The 22,203-nt window shown below is 45.1% G+C and overlaps 1 protein-coding gene across 1 annotated transcript in view; it reads left to right on the top strand.

Moving 5' to 3' along the window:
• Positions 1-15,339: 15,339 nt before the first annotated feature.
• The window catches only part of BNIP1 (BCL2 interacting protein 1), a 44,411-nt gene continuing 37,547 nt past the window's right edge, over positions 15,340-22,203 (top strand). The window contains exon 1 of the mRNA XM_040406320.1: positions 15,340-15,442. Coding sequence (XP_040262254.1) covers positions 15,359-15,442 — 84 coding nt within the window. The 5' untranslated portion in view covers positions 15,340-15,358. The remainder of the gene's footprint in view (positions 15,443-22,203) is intronic.

Raw genomic sequence — 22,203 nt, 5'->3', positions numbered from 1 at the left:
CTGTTTTGCTGCGTTCCCTCTGCTACACACAGTGACAAACGGTACTGGAAAAAAATTATTATAACTGGTGTGATATACCAGTCGCCCCCCCCAAAACGACAGATTAAAGCGGGGTGTTATATACCAATATACTTTCTTTATAGTTTATTTGGGTACTGCATAATTTGTTTGCTGTTTTGTTGCGTTCCCTCTGCTACACACAATGACAAACGGTACTGGAAAAAAATTATTATGACTGGTGTGATATACCAGTCGCCCCCCCAAAACGACAGATTGAAGCGGTGTGTCATATACCAATATACTTTCATAATAGTGTATTAGGGTACTGCAGCATTTGTTTGCTGTTTTTCTGCATTCCCTCTGCTACACACAGTGACAAACGGTACTGGAAAAAATTATTATGACTGGTGTGATATACCAGTCGTCCCCCAAAACAGCTGATTGAAGCAGGGTGTTATATACCTTCTTCCACAAATACGGCGCTTCTATAGAGACTTTTGTCACAGGGTCATTTAAAAAATGACAGGCAGAGGAAGAGGCAGGCCCTTCCACAGGGGTGGTAGGGGTCGGGCAGGAGCACCAGGCCATAGCCTAAGTGGGAAGTTGCAGAAGGTCCGTCAAAGGACGCACCAGACTTGGTTGAGTGGCTCACTCAGCCTTCCACTTCTGCACCCTCCTCCTCTCTACCTGCACCCTCTTCACTCTCTGCTGTGTGCACCCCCAAAGACACCACCACCACCACCACCATATCCCCTCCACTCGAGTCACAGGATTTATTTTTCGATCCATTACAAGACATTTCCGATGCGCAGCCATTCTTGGCATCGGATCAGGAAGAGGAGGTAGCAACGGCGGCCACTCAGCAGTCTGACGACAGTACCCAGATCAGCCCAAGGAGGTTGGTCCCCGCTGTTGCTGCCTACTCCGAGATCTCTAATGTTAGTGGTGGGGAAGGTGACGTCGATGATTACGTGTCGATGGACGTCACGTGGGTGCCCACAAGAGAGGAAGAGGAGGGGAGTTCAGAGGGAGAGACGGAGCAGTAGATAGGGAGGAGAAGCAGGCAGAACTTACATTGCACAGGAGTCAAAAAGCAGACTGCAAATGTATCAGGAGCGAGCTATCTACCATGCATGGTCCCATCTGGCTCTCCCAGGACGCCGGCACATGGCTCCGCCGTGTGGGCTTTTTTTAACGTGTCCACTGCTGACAATAGTGTTGCCATCTGCAGCTTTTGCTGTCAACGCATAAGTTGCGGTAAGCCAAACACTGACCTAGGGACGACCGCCTTAAGAAGGCACCTGGCCTCCCATCACTGAGCCCAGTGGGAGCAACACCGTCAGAACCCACAAAGCCACACTCCAGGCGCTCACCGTCCAGCCTCTTCTCCTTCTCCTCCCAATTGTCCTCCACTCCACCTTCCATCGTGCCATCCTCATGTTTATCTGCAAAAGGCACGCTTCCGTGGCCCAAATGTTCGAGCGTAAAAAGATGATGACGCTGGATAACCCTCTTGCCCAATGGCTTGTCGGAACTGCTAGCCCGCCAACTACTGCCATATAAACTGGTGGACTCAGAGGCCTTTAGAAAATTTGTGGCCATTGGAACACCACAATGGAAGGTCCCAGGAAGGAAATATTTCTCCCAGAAGGGCATCCCAGAGCTATATGGCCATGTTCAGCGGCAAATGAATGTATCTCTGGCACACAGTGTCGGTCCAAAGATACATCTGACCACAGACACGTGGTCTAGCAAATACGGGCAGGGAAGGTACATAACTTTTACTGCCCACTGGGTGAACCTTCTGACGGCCGTCAAGCATGCAACCCGTGGCACACGTGTAGATTTGGTGTTACCGCCACGGATTGCATTCAGGCCTGCCTCTTCTTCTCTTCCTCCTACTCCATCCTCCCTCTCCTCCTTTTCCGCTGCTACCGTCTTTTCCGCTGCGTCCCCCAGATCCCCAGAACCTATTCGACATGCCAGGTGAGACGTTGCCATGCTGTGCTGCGTCTGTTGTGCCTGGAAGCCAAGAGCCACACGTGTCCTGCACTCCTTTCAGTTTTGCGTTCACAGGCAGATCAGTGGCTAACCCCGCTCAATTTGACAGTTGGTAAAGTGGTGTGCGACAACGGTGCCAATCTGCTGAGCGCGCTGAAACAGGGCAAAATGACACACGTGCCGTACATGGCACACACCCTGAACTTAGTCGTGCAGCCGGGGTCCAGGACGTCTTGCGGCAGGCCAGGAAAATCTCTGGCCATTTCAGAAGATCTTACACTGCCATGGCTCGCCTTGGCGACATTCAGCGGGGACACAACCTGCCCGTCAGACGTCCCAACATGATGGAACTCCACCTTGTATATGCTTGATAGGCTGCTCCAGAAGAAACGTGCAGTTAATGACTACCTGTACGAACTCTGCGGCAGGAGAGATTCTGGGAGCTTGTTTTTTTTTCACCGCGCCAGTGGCTGCTCATGTGGCTGCTCATGCTCGACGCATGCAGACTTCTGCGGCCGTTTAATGAGATCACCAAACTGGTCAGTCGCAGCCAGGGATCCATCAGTGACATCGTACCTTACGCCTTCTTTCTGGAGCGTGCATTGCGTCGTGTCATTGATCAAGCCGTCGAGGAGCAGGAAGATGAGGAAGTCGCAATGCTGGATGATTTCCCAGGAGTCTGAAGAGGAGTCAGAGGAGGATGGTGCCGAGGTGGATGAGGAGGAGCAAGAAGAGCATGCTTTAAACCTTTCTGGGATTCCTGTTGTTGTCCGTGGATGGAGGGAGGAGAACGAGGACGACATTATCCTGGAAGATGAGCAGGAGCCAGGCCACTACACCGCTTCCAGTTTAGTGCAAATGGGGGCCTTCATGCTCCAGTGTTTTAAGAGGGACCCCCGTATAAAAAGCATAAATGGCAAGGACCAGTACTGGGTGGCAACGTACTTAGACCCCCGGTACAAACAAAAAATGGCGGAAATGTTACCACCATCACAGAGGGCTGTCAGAATGCAGCACTTCTAGGCCTTGCTTCGAGAAATGCTGCATTCTGCTTTTGCGGGCGCTGGCAGAGGAATTTCCACTCACAGAGAAACAGTTGCGGGTACGAATCCAACAGCGCCTGCAAGAAGAGGGCGGTTTGAAGATGTGTTGGTCACTGATATGAGATCATTCTTTCAGCCGACCCATCGACAGCTGTCCTCCGGATCCAGCCTCAGGAAACGCCTAGACCAACAGGTGTCCGACTACATCGGGTTAACGGCCGATGTGGACGCTATGAGAAGCGAGCAACCCCTGGACTACTGGGTGTGCAGGCTTGACCTCTGGCCAGAGCTGGCACAATTTGCTATGGAACTGTTGGCTTGCCCCTCGTCCAGTGTCCTGTCCGTAAGGACGTTCAGCGCAGCAGGTGGGATCGTGACCAATAAGCGCACTCGCCTAGCTCACGACAGTGTGGACTACCTCACATTTCTAAAAATGAATGAGGCATGGATCTCGGAGGAATTCAACACATGTGACCAGTAGACCATGTTTGATTCAAATTCCTCATGACAGCCCACAAATATCCGCCACCAACCAGAACATGTTCCCTGTCTTAGGTAAATACAGCGGCATTAAAGGCCTTTTATGTCCGTTGAATGCCTAATTTTTGGGGCCTGTACTAGTGTCAGACACTTACTTATTTATGCTGTGAATGGCTAATGTACCACCAGCCACAGAATACAAAGTTCTTTGCTGTCAGGTGATCGCCTGTTGGCAAATTTGTGGGGCCTGTACTGGCCGACACTTACTTATTTATCTTGTGAATGCCTACTTTTGCTGACTGGAATTGAAAATCAATGGGTCTGTAACCGTTCCGCTAAATTGCGGAACGGATGCAGACCCATTTTACAGACGTGTGAATGGACCCTATATGTATTTGACATGTATTACCGGCTGCTGTAAGTTCTGGCTGATTTAGGCCGAGCTATTACACTAAAACAGAGCAATATTACAAAAACCAAAATACACGTTATAACTGTATAAACGATTTATATAACTTATTAGAATTATTTTTTTTTTAAGGCAACTTTTCCAATAGCAGGAGCATCTCCTGCACCCCCTTCATGGCCTGGCGGTGCCTCTCCTCCATGGCCTTCATCCACTCCTGAATGGCCTGCATATCCTGGCGGTGCTCCTGCATTTTTGCCACTTTGGCCTTCAATGTCTACTCTTCAGTACTGTTGGAAAAAAATATATATGAACATTATTTGCAATTCTTATTAAACCTTTAAACCTTTATTTTGTGGTGTATATGACTTTTTGATCGCTTGCTATTACACCTTTTTGTGATAAAGTTGTCCAAAAAATGCCTTTTTGGAGAGTTTATATTTTTTGTTTTGAAAGGTGTCCACCTGAGGGGTTACTTTGTATGATATTTTTTTACAGCTGGTTGTTACAGATGCGGCAAGACCTAATATGTTTCCTTATTTTTTTGTTATTTCTGTTTTACACAATAAAAGCATTGTTGAACCAAAAACAATCATGTTTTAGTGTCTCCATAGTATGAGAGCCATATTATTATTTATATTCGGCAATTGTCTAATGGTAGGGTCTCATTATTGGCTGAATGAAATGACAGATTGATACTATTTTGGGGGGCATATGCCTTTTTTGATAGCTTGCTGTTGCACTTTTAGTGATGTTAGGTGACAAAATTATTATTATTTTTTTATTGTTTCTATATTTTTATTTTTACAGTGTTCACCTGAGGGGTTAGGTCATAGGATATTTTTATAGAGACGGTCGATATGTACACGTGGTACAAAATATGTCTGTTTGTCTATTTTTTACCTTTTATTATTATTTTTTTATTGAAAGTCTTTATACACATTGACGATTTAAATCTCAATACGTTAGTAAGTGATATTTATGATGATTATATAGTTTATTAGTTTGTGATATTTGTTAGTTAGTGATAGTTCAATAGAGTTTAATATTATTTATTTGTTAAGTTAATGGTTTTAATGTAGATTAAAGAGTTTTTGTCCAGTTGTTCTTTTTTTGTATTACTATAGTGTATGTTGTCCCCTCATTGTTGGCCCTTTTAATGTTTATGTACATGTAATGGATACATAATAATATTGCTATGTGCACATATTTACCCTCCTGGCAGGGGGCTGGTGATCGCCTCCTCTTCCTCCGAGTCCCGAGATGCAGCGGTGCTGGAGTGTCCAGCACTTTCCACCTCCACCTCTTTCACTTCTCCCACATCTGGTGGGGGTGGCTCAATAGGTTGGGAGGCTCCGGCCTCCTCCTCCTCTTCCTCTTCTTTCTCCTAAACCTCCACCACCTCCACGGCCTCCGCAGATCGCCTTCTCCGAATGGAGGGAATAGGAACTTCTGTAATCACAGAATGTTGAGATTTTAGAGAAACAACTCAGAAATCCTAACATTAGATATAAGGAAATTCCAATATGGAGGGATCTATATATCATTGCAGTGGCTGCCGCATAACTCCATCAAAAATGAACCGCATGCAAACAGACATCCCCTCCACAGTGTCTTGATGAAACAATAGGGAGAGAGGAGACCCATGGAATGGGATTATCTCCTGAATGTATTATAGGAGGATCTACTTCTCTACACCAGAGTCGGCTACTTCTTAATCCCATCACTAACACAATAGAACAAAGGGACAAATAAACTAACACATTCATTGGGAGTCTCAGAGCAGAGTTTACCCTTATTGCGTTTATGGATTCACACCATGCAACTTTAATGGGGAATAGAAAAGAGGTGGCCTATAAACTCAACCAATAAATCTTGGTTTATAGTTCACTCTAACCCAAATAGGTCAGAGTGGGGGTCTCCATAGTCCAGGGTCCATAGCCCGTAGGAAGGAGGCTAGCCCTCAGGCTTCTACTGCAGACCCAGTGATGGTCCGTCACTTGTAGGAAATCAGCTGGTTACATCCGAAATCTCTATCGCGCTGTGTGTTTAAATATATATATATATATATATATATATATAAAAATACAACCACAGCTAGGTTGAGCTGTTGGATGTAATTTGGTTAATTTGGGGCATGTCCCACCAGGTACTAATTACTCACTTGTAAAGGGATGAAATACTTATTTGCATTACTGTATATACAGTACCTTCCAAATGTATTCACCCCCCTTGACTTTTTGCTTATTTTGGTACATTACAGCCTTCTGTTAAAGGTTTTGTTAATCTGAATTTTATGTGATGGATCAGAACACAATAGTCTAAGTCGGTGAAGTGAAATGAGAAAAATATCTAAATAAAATTATTTTTTAGAAATAGAAAACCAAAAATTGCCATGTGCGTATGTATTCAACCCCTTTGTTCGGAAGCACATAAAAATCTCTGGTGCTAGCTATTAATTTCAGAAGTCACATAATTAGTAAAATGATGTCCACGTGTGTGCAATCTAAGTGTCACATAATCTGTCATTAAAACTTGTACTGGATAAAAATAGATGAACCTCTTCTGCGGGCGCTGCCAAGGATACCATATAGATGAAGCGTTTAGTTAAAATCGCTTTAATTCGTCTACGCGTTTCAGGGGTGAATTACCCCCTTTTAACGCTTCATCTATATGGTATCCTTGGCAGCGCCCGCAGAAGAGGTTCATTTATTTTTATCCGGTACAAGTTTTACTTCCACTCCAGCAACCGTACGATTTTGGGCGCAGGTAGGAACCCAGGCTGCAGCCAAGCATCCGTTTGCTGGTCGGGATATACACCAGCAAGAGCCTATACAGCTGTTGTTACTATCTCACAACAACCTCTGGTAAGCGAATTTTATACGCATATACATCAATATTGTCAGCAGTACCACACATGTGCCGCTGTCCTCTCTCTTTTTTCTCTCCTATTTCATGATCTGTCATTATATATACACACCTATTTTGAAAGGCCCCAAAGACTGCAACACGTAAGCAAGAGGCATCACTAACCAAACACTGCCATGAAGACCAAGGAACTCTCCAAACAAGTAAGGGACAATGTTGTTGAGAAGAACAAGTCAGGGTTAGGTTATAAAAAAATATCCAAATCTTTGATGATCCCCAGGAGGATCATCAAATCTATTATAACCAAATGGAAAGAACATGGCACAACAGCAAACCTGCCAAGAGACGGCTGCCCACCAAAATCACCGGGCAAGGAGGGCATTAGTCAGAGAGGCAGCACAGAGACCTAAGGTAACCCTGGAGGAGCTGCAGAGTTCCACAGCAGAGACTGGAGTATCTGTACATAGGATGACAATAAGCCGTACGCTCCATAAAGTTGGGCTTTATGGCAGAGTGGCCAGAAGAAAGCCATTACTTTCAGCTAAAAACAAAAAGGCACGTTGTGAGTTTGCGAAAAGGCATGTGGGAGACTCCCAAAATGTATGGAGGAAGGGGCTCTGGTCTGATGAGACTAAAATTTAACTTTTCGACACTCAAAGTAAACGCTATGTCTGGCGCAAACCCAACACATCACATCACCCAAAGAACACCATCCCCACAGTGAAACATGGTGGTGGCAGCATTATGCTGTGGGGATGTTTTTCAGCAGCCGGGACTGGGAAACTGGTCAGAGTTGAGGCAAAGATGGATGGTGCTAAATACAGGGATATTCTTGAGCAAAACCTGTACCACTCTGTGCGTGATTTGAGGCTAGGATGGACGTTCACCTTCCAGCAGGACAATGACCCCAAACACACTGCTAAAGCAACACTTGAGTGGTTTAAGGAAAAACATGTAAATGTGTTGGAATAGCCTAGTCAAAGTCCAGATCTCAATCCAATAGAATGTCACCACCAGACATCTGAGAAGCTCTGACAGACGTCCTTCAGAACCTCCTCCTTGAGGTTCCTTTTGTTTTGCTTTCATTTTCTCATCTCGTTAGCCTCTCTCAGCTGTCATGTAGTTGCACTGATTGCATCCCTTTAAATCCCTTCCCATACTGCTTCACTTTGCGGTTTATACAACTTCCTGGAGTGTATGCATGCTGGATGCTACTACTGAGTCTTCTACAGATAAGTTTTGTTCATTCATTTGTATTTTCCTGTTTGCTGGATCCAGGTGACCCTGACTCCCTCCGTATCAAGTGTAGGGAGCCGGTGGTCGTGTCCCCTCACTATTATAGGGTGTTCAGGGGTTATACAGTCGAGGTACGAGGATATGCGATCTTCTACCATTGAGAATTTTGCATAGGCTGAGCAGTTAGGGAGAGAGCCAGGTCTGTTGCAGGGCTATCCCTTTGGTTCCTTAGTTTTGGATCCAGTCAGTCAGATCTTCCTTTTGTGTCTTCTAGTTTGCTGTGGTCAGACATAAATATTGCTGTTCACAAGCGCAAACCATCCAACTTGAAGGAGCTGAAGCAGTTTTGCGAGGAGGAATGGGCGAAAATCCCAGTGGTAAGATGTGGAAAGCTCAGAGACTTAGGCCTCATGCACACGACCGTATTTTTTCACGGTCCGCAAAACGGGGTTCCGTTGGTCCGTGATCCGTGACCGTTTTTTTGTCCGTGGGTCTTCCTTGATTTTTGGAGGATCCACGGACATGAAAAAAAAGTCGTTTTGGTGTCCGCCTGGCCGTGCGGAGCCAAACAGATCCGTCCTGAATTACAATGCAAGTCAATGGGGACGGATCCGTTTGACGTTGACACAATATGGTGCAATTTCAAACGGATCCGTCCCCAATTGACTTTCAATGTAAAGTCAGGAGTCCCTATTATACCATCGGATCTGAGTTTTCTCCAATCCAATAGTATATTTTAACTTGAAGCGTCCCCATAACCACTGGCCACCAATGATATTAATACAATAGAGGGGGGGCCGCACACTGGCCACCAATGATAATACAATAGAGGGAGGGAGGGGGGGCCGGGGGAGGCCGCACACTGGCCACCAATGATATTACAATAGAGGGAGGGGGGGCCGGGGGGGGCCGCACTGGCCACCAATGAAATTAAAACTGGGGAGGGAGGGGGGTCTGCCCCCTGCTGCCTGGCAGCCCCTGATATCTTATAGGGGGCTATGATATGCACAATTAACCCCTCAGGTGCAGCACCTGAGGGGTTAATTGTGCGGATCACAGCCCCCTGTAAGAGATCGGGGGCTGCCAGGCAGCAGGGGGCAGTCATGTACACAGTTCGTAGTATATTCTAACTAGAAGCGTCCCCATCACTATGGGAACGCCTCTGTGTTAGAATATACTGTCGGATATGAGTTTTCACGAAGTGAAAACTCATCTCTGAAAAAGCTTTTATGCAGACGGATCTTCGGATCCGTCTGTATGAAAGTAACCTACGGCCACGGATGCGGATGCCAATCTTGTGTGCATCCGTGTTCTTTCACGGACCCATTGACTTGAATGGGTCCGTGAACTGTTGTCCGTCAAAAAAATAGGACAGGTCATATTTTTTTGACGGACAGGAAACACGGATCACGGATGCGGCTGCAAAACGGTGCATTTTCCGATTTTTCCACGGACCCATTGCAAGTCAATGGGTCCGCAAAAAAAAATGAAAAACGGCACAACGGCCACGGATGCATACAACGGTCGTGTGCATGAGGCCTTATCCAAAGCGACTTGGAGCTGTGATTGCCGCAAAAGGTGCCTCTACAAAGTATTGACTTTAGGGGGGGTGAATAGTTATGCACATTGTCTTTTTCTGTTATTTTGTCCTATTAGTTGTATGCTTTACAATAAACAAATTTTAAAAAAGTTCTAAGTTGTGGGCATGTTCTACAAATTAAATAATGCAAATCTTCAAACAATCCATGTTAATTCCAGGTGGTGAGGCAACAAAAAAAAGAACGAAGTCAAGGGGAATGAATACTTTTGCTTAGGCCTCTTTCACACTTGCGTTGTTGGGATCCGGCGTGCACTTCCGTTGCCGGAGGTGCCCGCCGGATCCGGAAAAAACGCAAGTGTACTGAAAGCATTTGAAGACGGAACCGTCTTCCAAATGCTTTCAGTGTTACTATGGCAGCCAGGACGCTATTTAAGTCCTGGTTGCCATAGTAGGAGCGGGGAGCGGGGGAGCGGGGAGCGGTATACTTACAGTCCGTGCGGCTCCCGGGGCGCTCCAGAATGACGTCAGAGCGCCCCATGCGCATGGATGACATGATCCATGCGATCACATGATCCATGCGCTTGGGGCGCCCTGACGTCACTCTGGAGCGCCCGGGGAGCCGCACGGACGGTAAGTATACTGCTCCCCCGCTCCCTGCTACACTTTACCATGGCTGCCAGGACTTTAGCGTCCCGGCAGCCATGGTAACCACTCTGAAAAAGCTAAATGTCGGCTCCGGCAATGCGCCGAAACGACGTTTAGCTTAAGGCCGGATCCGGATCAATGCCTTCCAATGGGCATTAATTCCGGATCTGGCCTTGCGGCAAGTGTTCCGGATTTTTGGCCGGAGCAAAAAGCGCAGCATGCTGCGGTATTTTCTCCGGCCAAAAAACGTTCCGTTCCGGAACTGAAGACATCCTGATGCATCCTGAACGGATTTCTCTCCATTCAGAATGCATTAGGATAATCCTGATCAGGATTCTTCCGGCATAGAGCCCCGACGACGGAACTCTATGCCGGAAGACAAGAACGCAAGTGTGAAAGAGCCCTTAGCACTGTATACATTACAGAGTGTTTGCAAAACATACAAAAGGTATTTACACATCTACCTGGGCATTTTTCAGCCTGTATTCTTTTTATAAACCGGGGGTGTCTTCGCTTCATGTCTGACCATTTTTTAATGATGGCCAGACGGTGGTGTTTTACACCCGTTTTGCGCCAGATCTCAAATGCCAGCTCTTACACAATCCTCTGCTTCTCGGCATGGGACCGGGTGCGGTCGTTTCCCCGCCCCAACATCCGCTGCAAGATAAAAATGCAAGCATATAATCCCAATTTTTAACAATAATAGTATTGAAAATAATTTACTCAAGTAAACTGCAAAAAGTATTTCATGCTTTGAAGTGGAAATATTAGATTTAGGCCGCCTGCACACGTGCGTGTTTTTTCACAACTATGGACCATACAAACCCATACTGCCGTCCTGCAGAGTAAACGAGCGCACAGCGTCATTGGTTGCTATGACGCCGTGCGCTTCCGGTTACCACCGCTGTACTGTGATACACTTGTATGATCTATACAAGTGTATTACTGTACAGAGGTGGCGGCAAGAAGCGCACGGCGTCATAGCGAGTTAGCAACCAATGACGCCGTGCGCTCGTCCACTCTGCAGGACGTCAGGCTGGGTTTGTATGGTCCGTAGTTGTGAAAAAACACGCGCGTGTGCATGCAGCCTTACTGTAACGGTTAGAAGATGGGATTGTATTACGACTGTATGTGGGTGGGGTCGGAGCTATCAGATATTGTCTAGCTAAGCAGAGATGTACCTGTCTAGTGAAGTGACGGTACGGTATGGGGTGTAAAGCTGGTTCGTCTCCCCGTGGTGCACCCTGGGTAACTCTAAATAATCAGCAAATACTGGCGGTCTGACAAAGAAAGCTTCTCCTGAGTCCTGACCAATAGGACACAAACTATAATCTATTGACTATGTGTGTGTGTGCGGTATATAGTGTGTGTCTGTGTGTGTGCGGTATATAGTGTGTGTGTGTGCGGAATATAGTGTGCGGCATGACAATGGATGTGCAATGTGCACATCCATTAGGATACAAACTATAATTTGTGTGTGTGCGGTATATAGTGTGTGTGTGCGGTATATAGTGTGTGTGCGGTATATATAGTGTGTGCGGTATATAGTGTATTTTTGCAGTATATAGTGTGTGTGCGGTATATAGTGTGTGTGTGCGGTATATATAGTGTGTGTGTGTTATATAGTGTATTTTTGCAGTATATAGTGTGTGTGTGGTATATAGTGTGTGTGCGGTATATAGTGTGTGTGTGCGGTATATAGTGTGTGTGTGTTATATAGTGTGTTTGCGGTATATAGTGTGTGTGTGTGCGATATATAGTGTGTGCTTGCGGTATATACGGTGTGTGTGTGGTATATAGTGTGTGTGTGCGGTATATAGTGTGTGTGTGTTATATAGTGTGTTTGCGGTATATAGTGTGTGTGCGGTATATAGTGTGTGTGCGGTATATAGTGTGTGTTTGCGGTACATAGTGTGTGTGTGTGGTATATAGTGTGTGTGCGATATATAGTGTGTGTTTGCGGTATATAGTGTGTGTGTGTGTGGTATATAGTGTGTGTGTGTGGTATATAGTGTGTGTGTGTGTGGTATATAGTGTGTGTGTGCGGTATATAGTGTGTGTGTGTGCGGTATATAGTGTGTGTGCGGTATATAGTGTGTGCGGTATATAGTGTGTGTGCGATATATAGTGTGTGTTGTATATAGTGTGTGTGTGCGGTATATAGTGTGTGTGCGGTATATAGTGTGTGTGCGGTATATAGTGTGTGTGTGCGGTATAACTGTGTGTGCGGTATATAGTGTGTGTGCGGTATATATAGTGTGTGTGTGCGGTATATAGTGTGTGTGTGCGGTATATAGTGTGTGTGTGCGGTATATAGTGTGTGTGTGCGGTATATATAGTGTGTGTGCGGTATATAGTGTATTTTTGCAGTATATAGTGTGTGTGCGGTACATAAGTGTGTGTGCGGTATATAGTGTGTGTGTGCGGTATATATAGTGTGTGTGTGGTATATAGTGTATTTTTGCAGTATATTGTGTGTGTGCGGTATATAGTGTGTGTGTGCGGTATATAGTGTGTGTGTGTTATATAGTGTGTTTGCGGTATATAGTGTGTGTGTGTGCGATATATAGTGTGTGCTTGCGGTATATAAGGTGTGTGTGTGGTATATAGTGTGTGTGTGCGGTATATAGTGTGTGTGTTATATAGTGTGTTTGCGGTATATAGTGTGTGTGCGGTATATAGTGTGTGCTGCGGTATATAGTGTGTGTGCGGTATATAGTGTGTGTTTGCGGTATATAGTGTGTGTGTGTGGTATATAGTGTGTTTGCGGTATATAGTGTGTGTGTGTGGTATATAGTGTGTGTGCGATATATAGTGTGTGTTTGCGGTATATAGTGTGTGTGTGTGGTATATAGTGTGTGTGTGTGGTATATAGTGTGTGTGTGCGGTATATAGTGTGTGTGTGCGGTATATAGTGTGTGTGTGGTATATAGTGTGTGTGCGGTATATAGTGTGTGCGGTATATAGTGTGTGTGCGATATATAGTGTGTTTGCGGTATATAGAGTGTGTGCGATATATAGTGTGTGTTTGCTGTATATAGTGTGTGTGTGCGGTATATAGTGTGTGTGTGTGCGGTATATAGTGTGTGTGTGTGCGGTATATAGTGTGTGTGTGCGGTATATAGTGTGTGTGTGCGGTATAACTGTGTGTGCGGTATATAGTGTGTGTGCGGTATATATAGTGTGTGTGTGCGGTATATAGTGTGTGTGTGCGGTATATATAGTGTGTGTGCGGTATATAGTGTATTTTTGCAGTATATAGTGTGTGTGCGGTATATAGTGTGTGTGCGGTATATAGTGTGTGTGTGCGGTATATATAGTGTGTGTGTGGTATATAGTGTATTTTTGCAGTATATTGTGTGTGTGTGGTATATAGTGTGTGTGCGGTATATAGTGTGTGTGTGCGGTATATAGTGTGTGTGTGTTATATAGTGTGTTTGCGGTATATAGTGTGTGTGTGTGCGATATATAGTGTGTGCTTGCGGTATATAAGGTGTGTGTGTGGTATATAGTGTGTGTGTGCGGTATATAGTGTGTGTGTTATATAGTGTGTTTGCGGTATATAGTGTGTGTGCGGTATATAGTGTGTGCTGCGGTATATAGTGTGTGTGCGGTATATAGTGTGTGTTTGCGGTATATAGTGTGTGTGTGTGGTATATAGTGTGTGTGCGATATATAGTGTGTGTTTGCGGTATATAGTGTGTGTGTGTGCGGTATATAGTGTGTGTGCGGTATATAGTGTGTGTGCGGTATATAGTGTGTGTGTGTGGTATATAGTGTGTGTGCGATATATAGTGTGTGTTTGCGGTATATAGTGTGTGTGTGTGCGGTATATAGTGTGTGTGCGGTATATAGTGTGTGTGCGGTATATAGTGTGTGTGTGTGGTATATAGTGTGTGTGCGATATATAGTGTGTGTTTGCGGTATATAGTGTGTGTGTGTGCGGTATATAGTGTGTGTGTGTGCGGTATATAGTGTGTGTGTGTGTGGTATATAGTGTGCGGCATGACAATGGACGTGCAATGTGCATGTTAAATATATTTCTCTGCTTTCCATACAAATATGCTACTAACATAGTGGGTGTGATGTCACAGGAATACTTAGTGCAACAATCACTAATATCTAGTGAGACCTTATAAAATGTGAAGTTTTGTGCACTTAAGAATAATTAGAATCGCAGAAGTTCGCACTGGCGATTTTTTTATAACACTTTATGCATATAAAGCGATTGTTCAGACATGCAGGTGAAATGTAATCACATACACTACTTTAATGTAAGATTTCTTACAGTCACCAGGAGTTCTTCCTCTTCGTCGCTGAACTTGGTTCCAACCATCACATCCATCTAATTGCTAGTCGGTCCAAACCAGTTGCTGTAGGCCACACCTTCCTAGCGCATGTGCTCTTGCGATTAATACTTTGCCAAAGTTTGGCATATAAAAAAATAATGCTTGTAGATCGCAGATTCGCTTAATACTTCTGGTATGTCAGTGTCCATGTTGTGGGACTATTTGTGCATTTCTAGTAAGTATTTTGTGGCTGCAAATATGACCTGGAGGTTTTTCATGTTCGCCTGCCATTAAAATGAATGGGACCCGCCGCGAACCTGCGGTTCGCGATTATTTGATTGCGTTCGCGCATCGTCCCAGCAGATGTTCGTTCATCACTATCACTGTAAACGTCTGGACCATAGGAACAATGTAACATGTCACTTATACCACTGCATAGTGAATATAGTAAAAGAAATGCTGTTTGGTTTCTTTTCTTCCCCTCAAAATAATAATTTCTTCAATATATGTACCACAAAATGGTGCCTTTAAAAACGGATGAAGAAGATAAGACTGCTTTAATGTAATGTATATATTGTAAACGTGGATTGTAGACGAGATGTGCTGGATTGTATAAACTCCTGTAATCAGGTAAAAAATTTGTAATTACTGATAAACCATTAAATAAATAAAAATGTATTTCATTTTCTCACGTTTTCCGTCTCTAAAAGTCTTTAGTACGATTACTATGGATGCGCCACCTCCTTTCGCACACTAGGTGGCGTTAGAGCACAAGGCTATAAACTAAACACTGCTCTGCCTTCCTTGCGAATGTGCCACATCGCGCTCCGTAGCTGGAGGAACAACAGTAATGGCGTCTTCCCGTGATGTCCACGTCGAGATCTGTCACCAGGAAATTGTCAAGTATGATCTGGAGATCAAAGCGCTGATCCAGGTACAGAGATGTCTTGTGGGGATGGAGCTGGCCCTCCGGTGTTAACAGCAGGGGCTCTGCCAGTCATATGTGTGACAGCTGCCACCCCGAGGTCTGATGAGCCCTGAAAATGAATGGAAGTTAGCAAAAAAAATGCATTTCTGCCTCATGTCAAACTGTTTTTAGTGGATGGAAGTTCCTGAGTCCAGATGTCTGGATTCTCTTTCTTAATTATCTTCTTCTAGGAAAGCTGGGTGACAACCAGTTCAGCTGACAGTATAATTGCCAAAATGCTTGTTGCCCATTTGTTCTGGACACATAAAAAGTGAATCTGCCTAGTTATTCAGTGATCTAAAGGGGGGATTCAGTAATATAGAAAGGGGTGTCTCTCATCAGGCAAATGGATGCCAACCTAGTTTGGGATGAGCAAGAGGAAACTTCTAATAACCGGGAGCGGCACTTAAAGGGAACCTGTCACCGGGATTTTGTGTATAGAGCTGAAGACATGGGCAGCTAGATGGCCGCTAGCACATCCACAATACCCAGTCCCCATAGCTCTGTGTGCTTTTATTGTGTAAAAAAACCATTTGATACATATGCAAATTAACATGAGTCATGTCTTACTTGTGTGACCAGAGAAGAGTCATATTTTCAAGCTCTGACTCATCTCAGCTTAATTTGCAGATGTATCAAATCGTTTTTTTACACAATAAAAGCACACAGAGCTATGGGGACTGGATATTCTGGATGTGCTAGCGGCCATCTAGCAACCCATGTCCTCAGCTCTATACACAAAATCCCGGTGACAGGTTCCCTTTAAGACATCCATGTCATACCACATTTCACCTGTAGTGGTCACTACAAACTTATCAGACGCATTTCGGCCTGCCGTATGCCAAGAGGACTACACTAGGTACATGGGATCCTTGCTATAAGTTTGCCATCTGTGCCGTGAGCTTTCCTGATGCAGATGCCAAGCACAGTTGCAAAACAATATGTCATCCAATAAGAAGGAGAAATGAGTCGCCAGTAGAAGGGAAACCAGTCATGAAAGCTTTATTGGGGATGACGCATTTCGGCACTGGTTCAGTGCCGAAATGGATTGTCGCCTGTAAAGCTTTCATCTTGAACCCTGGTGGCAAGACTGTGTTCCCTTCGTCTGGTGGCTCCAACGGCTCATGTCACCTCATTGGATCAGCTTTGCTTTGGAGGAATACGCAGCAGCCTGCCATACGCGGTGTTCGCCATGTCTCCTTTATTCCAGTTGTGCCTAATTAGCACAACCGCTCAAGGTGAGCCTCCACCTGTTTGAGTCATTCCTATTGGTAATACTAGCCATGGTGCGCAGTGTATGATTTTTATCTTCCCAAAACAGTATGTGAACAGAGCCTAATAAAAGATACTCCAGTTCATGAAAGGTGAACTGGCATCTAAAAAAGTTACTTTAGAAAACTTATATCCACCAAATTCCGGACAGATACCTTGGTTAATAAAAGCATTACATACTTTCAAATCGTTTGCAGAGGGACCCATACTCTGGGATTAGATCTTAACGTAGCTTTAAATCCCCTCTTAGATACATCCACCTATGGTCAAAAGAGAACGGCAGAAAGAGAGAGACTCCATCCTGGCCCATATTGCAGCACTAGAAAAGATCCGTAAAATCACAGGCCTTGTTACGGCCCAACAAGAATTAACGGATCTCAGATCTCGATAAAAACTAATTCTTGAGTCTCATTCTGTCTGTCAACACTTATACTACCAACACAAGCTTTATGCCCATGGCAATGGCAAGGGAAGCAAAGTTATCAAAAAAGCTAGAGCTAAAACGCAGATTCCCTCCATCACTGATGAACATGATTCAAGTAAGGGTCCATTCACACGTCCGTATATGTTTTGGGGATCCGCAAAACACGGACACCGGCAATGTGCGTTCCGCATTTTGCAGATTGCACATCGCCGTCGCTCTCATAGAAAATGCCTTTTCTTGTCCACAATTGCGGACAAGAATAGGTATGTTCTATTTTTTTGCGGGATGGAAGTGCGGATCCGGACAGCACATTCTGGCTCCATTGAAAATGAATAGGTCTGCACCTGTTCCGCAAGATTGCGGAAAGGATGCAGACCCATTTTGCGGACATGTGAATGGACCCTAAGATTGCCGGACCCCTTCAGAAGTTTTACTCCAAACCTTTACCAGATAGATGCTATAACTTCCTCAGACTGAAGGTGCACTTACACGCACTCAGTGGGGATGAACAGCTCAATTTACATGTAGTGATCACCTCCACAGTATGAGGAGAAGGAATTGCGATCACTTGTCCCCATACAGAATCATTATTTCTGGGCAGCAGATCGCTGTTTAAGCATGATCTGCTGGCCAGAAATGATCATTTAGGTGCCTGTATGAACGACAGGATCACCCGATGAACGAGTGTTTGGTGCTCATTCATTGGGTGATCGGCGGCACCTTTACATAGGTAAATTGTTGGGAGCGAGTGTTCGCAGTAGCGTCTGTGCCCGATTATCCACTCCTGTAAATCCACCTTTAAACTTGTATACACTAGCAGATAATCCTGAAGCTCCTCACTAACATGCGTTTTGTAGTGTAATACTGCTGCCGCAAATGCTCATTCATCGGGTAATTGGAATCTTTCATCAGGTTTAAAAATCCTTGTTTGCCTGCAGCCGATCGTGCCGTGTAATCACGCCCTGCTGTCAGCAAACAGTGATTCAATATGGGGACGAGCGTTGACATTAGCGATCACTGCTCCCCATACTGAGGAGAAGAACGCTGCATGTAATAGCAGCGGTCTCCTCCACTAACAAGCAGGCAATTTTCGGGAAGGACCGCTTCCCTTCCGACAGTTGCCTGCAGGATCTAATATAAGCTTTAGACTTTATTCACATAGTCAGTGTTTGGTCAGTGATGGTGAACCTGAAAACCAGGAGTGGAGCCTATGGAGAGATAAGGTAATGGAAAAATGTACACCTGTTCTGTGTTTTTGGACCCAGACCTGGTTTAGGCTCAAAATCACTAACCAAACACTGATGTGTGAATAAGGCCTTAGATAGGAATAGAGAAGCTTTAATACAGGAGTTTCTTTAGGCTTCTTTCACACTGGCGTTAAAGGGGTTATCCCACTTCGCCTTTTCATACCTACCTGCTGCCAACTCGCCGTTCCTGGATTCTGGCTGGGGGCGGGCTTCATCTTGATTGAAGTCTTCTCCCGGCTGGGCCGCGCACTGGACTGAATGCGCATGCGCCATGGTGACTTATTCCTGGCCAGTATTGTACAGAGCCAGCGTGCGCGTTAAGGACAGCGAGCGGCCCGGCCGGGAGAAAAGAAGGAGTCTTCTGCGCAAGCGCGGCCACCGGGATTCCGGAGAAGAGCGGTGGCCGTAACCAGGGGAGACCGAATGACAACAATGAGGTAAGTGGGGATGAATTTTATCCCAAACAGTGGGAATTTGTTAATCAAATATATTTACAAAAATGATCACTGTCAAATCATTAACAGATTTAACAGTGATCATTATGATGGGATAACCCCTTTAAGATTGTTCGGCAGGCTGTTCTAGCAGGGTACGTACTAATGTTTCCACACGTGTGCTGCGGTTTTCATCCAGCCACCTCTTGGCATGTTTGCCATGCTGCGGCTGCATCTCCGGGCCGCCCCCATTATAGTGGGGCCGGGCCGGACTTCCGTCAGCACATGTGTGCCAACGTTAGTACGGATCCGGCAGGCTGTTCCCCTGCTGGAACAGCTTGCCGGACTAGCCTAAAGCTAGTGTGAAAGAAGCCTTATTTGCTTCACCTCCCTACATTAAGTCCATATGATTCTTCTTTACTCACAGCCTCCTTTACTCTATTAGAAGAAATCAAAACAACTTTACACAGTTTTGCTCCAGGCAAAACCCCTTGCCCAGATGGCCTCCAATTGCAGTGCTATCTCAGACTAAAGAATGCTCTACTTCTACTCCTTACGAATTCCTGTAATGCTCTTCTGAGGGAGGAGCATTGTCCAAGCAATCTCAAGAGGCCCTTATTACCTTTAGGGCCTATGCACACGGCCAAAGTTTTGGTGTGCATGAGCCCTTATTAAAGAAGGGAAAGACCCTTGTTTTTCATTTCATCCACCATGACGGCTACAGATGAGATTGACCCCTTGACCTCTGTAGGGGCAGGAATACACAGAGATAGAGCGTTTAAAAGACCCACCCACTCTCTCACTTCAGTGTTTTCCTGTCCCTATTGGGGGCATTACACAGAGAGGCCTCCCAGAAGGGAGGTGAAGAGTTTTTAGTCTCTAAACCAGTGCTTTACCAGAATGGCTGAGCATTCTAGGTCTTATGACATCCTGCATAACAGCTGTAGCTTGGTGTCAGGCTCACACCAAAACTATGCAAACTTGGATCCTAGTGAGTTGGAACAAAAAACAGTCTTCCCATACCTTTCAATACTGAAACGCAATTTAAAGACCAGCAGGAAGAGAAAAATCTGGGAATTCAAGCTGATGCATGTAGGACTTTTGTCTCCACTTCGAAAATCTACCTCTGAGCGGAAACCTAACGGACCCCATTATAGTCTATGGGGTCCGTAGTCTCCGTTCCGCTCAGTTATGTGCCGAATCCGTCCTTTCAGTTCTTCTGCTCTGTAACGGACCAGAAGGACGAAAAAGCTGAACGCTGATGTGAACTCAGCCATAGGTAGACTCTACCCACTTGAATTATATGAGCAACTATATGTATATGTTCTTATAATGTTTAATAGATGAGAAACTTTATTAGATTTCTTATTATAGAAACATGCCTCTGTCGCCACTTATTAGCCACCCCCTAAACTGTTCACTCGCTATGACTTCAATGCTAAATCTATCTCTTTTCAGCTTCACCGAGAAATCAGGATACATGCTGCCCATAGAAGTCAATGGGGAGAGAGGCCCAGGAGGAGGAAGCAGGATGAGGCAGTGAGACACACACAGATGCTGCTGCTGTGTGTTTTAATATCTCACCCCAGTGCTGGATTCACAGCTTAACTCTTCATTACTGCTGTTTAATGCCTTCTGTTGCTGCTGCTTCAGAGACATAGGGGAGCAAGACCTCCCCTTTGTGCGTGATGTGTATGGGAGACCTAGTAGCAGCTAGTCAACACCCCTCTTCCACTCTCCATAGACCCCTTTAACAAGATATTTTACAGTTTTGCTTGTATTATTGATGTATGGAAAGGGAATTCCCAATAAAGGGAATTTTCCAGAAGTACCATCCATGGTGACTGCGGTTCTTCCTAAGATTCTTCAAGCGATCCAGGCGGGGGAGTGGAGACTATGGGTGTCTTGAGCTTATCCCATAGACTACCTCCCCTTTAAAAAATTTCTTTATTTTAATTTGCTTTGATACCCCAAATGTCAGAGGCAAACAGTTGTTTGGCGCCTTCTTCGTGGCTGGTCCTCTTTTCTTTCCTATACATTACTATCTCACCCCAGTGCTGGATTCACAACTTAACTCTTCATTACTGCTGTTTAATGCCTTCTGTTGCTGCTGCTTCAGAGTGGAAGGGGAGCAAGACCTCCCCTTGTGCGTGATGTGTATGAGAGACCTCGTAGCAGCTAGTCTAGACCCCTCTTCCTCTCTCCATAGACCCCTTTAACAAGATATTTTACATTTTTGCTTGTATTATTGATGTATGGAAAGCCAGTTAAAATCAGATGTACACTTTAAAATAGAAAGTCTGATTTAGAAAGTGTAGTACCTTTTTTTTTTTTTTAGGAAAAAATCTGTAGTGTGGATTTTGTATTCGGAGCATGTCGATTTATGCTGTGGATTTTCGCCACGGATTTCACCCTTGGCACTGCATAGGTTTGAAATCTGTATTAAATCTGCAGAGAAATTTCCAGCTAATTCTTAGTGAAATCCGCCCTGTGTGTCTGTGTCTTGAAGGAGAAAGTAAGTTCTAGATCATAATAGAACAAATATAAATTAAACTTCCATTCGCTCCAGAACTCAGGTCCCCAGACAGGTCATATATTGAGGAGTTCCTTAATCCTGCAGAGTTGTGTCCAGGCATCGGTAAATTCCACCGGTGATTTCTCTATAGGAAATCTATAAAGGTGTTCTCCGGGTTCCGAGTTAACTTCCAGCCTAATTCTAGCTGCCCATTTGCTTTACGTTTGTAAAACAAACTACTTACCAGTTTTGCGCTGTTTCCCCGATCCGAAACCTGGTCACATGACCCTGCTGACCTTTTTTCACTACTTCTTCCCTGACTTTGTTTTTAGGCTAGTCCATTATGATGTCTGTTACAGGGGGCTGGCCATTAAATGCAGAGTCTGCTGAATGCAGTCCTGCGCATGTGCAATAGCTGTACTTCTTGAGGCCGGCGTGTTTTCTGTTTTCTTTGCACTCAGTACATTGTCGATGCTGGACGTTTCTAGCTCTGAGTGAGAAAACAGCACTATGAAAAATGGGAAAAATGATGTGAGCGCCCGGAATTGACGAGGCAGGAAGTGAACAATGACCTGAGAATGCGGAGTGGGATACAGGAGAGTTTGCCTGAGCCCTAGTAAGGTCAGAAAATCTATATGGGGGTAGGCTGGAGAACAGGGCTTGAAATCACTGATCTAAACCACCAGTGAGAAAAGATTGTTGGGTATTGCCACATGTGCTGAGAGTAATGGGCACCACAAAGTTTTCAGAAATAGTGGAAATGATTTACTTGTCCCTAGATCTGGTGTCCCCTCTGTTCCCTTCACGCACGCTGCCCCGTAGCCTGCCCTGATTTG

This window comes from Bufo bufo, chromosome 1 (assembly GCF_905171765.1).
Source record: "Bufo bufo chromosome 1, aBufBuf1.1, whole genome shotgun sequence".
Taxonomy (NCBI): Eukaryota; Metazoa; Chordata; class Amphibia; order Anura; family Bufonidae; genus Bufo; species Bufo bufo.
This window is presented reverse-complemented; position numbering and strand designations above follow the sequence as displayed.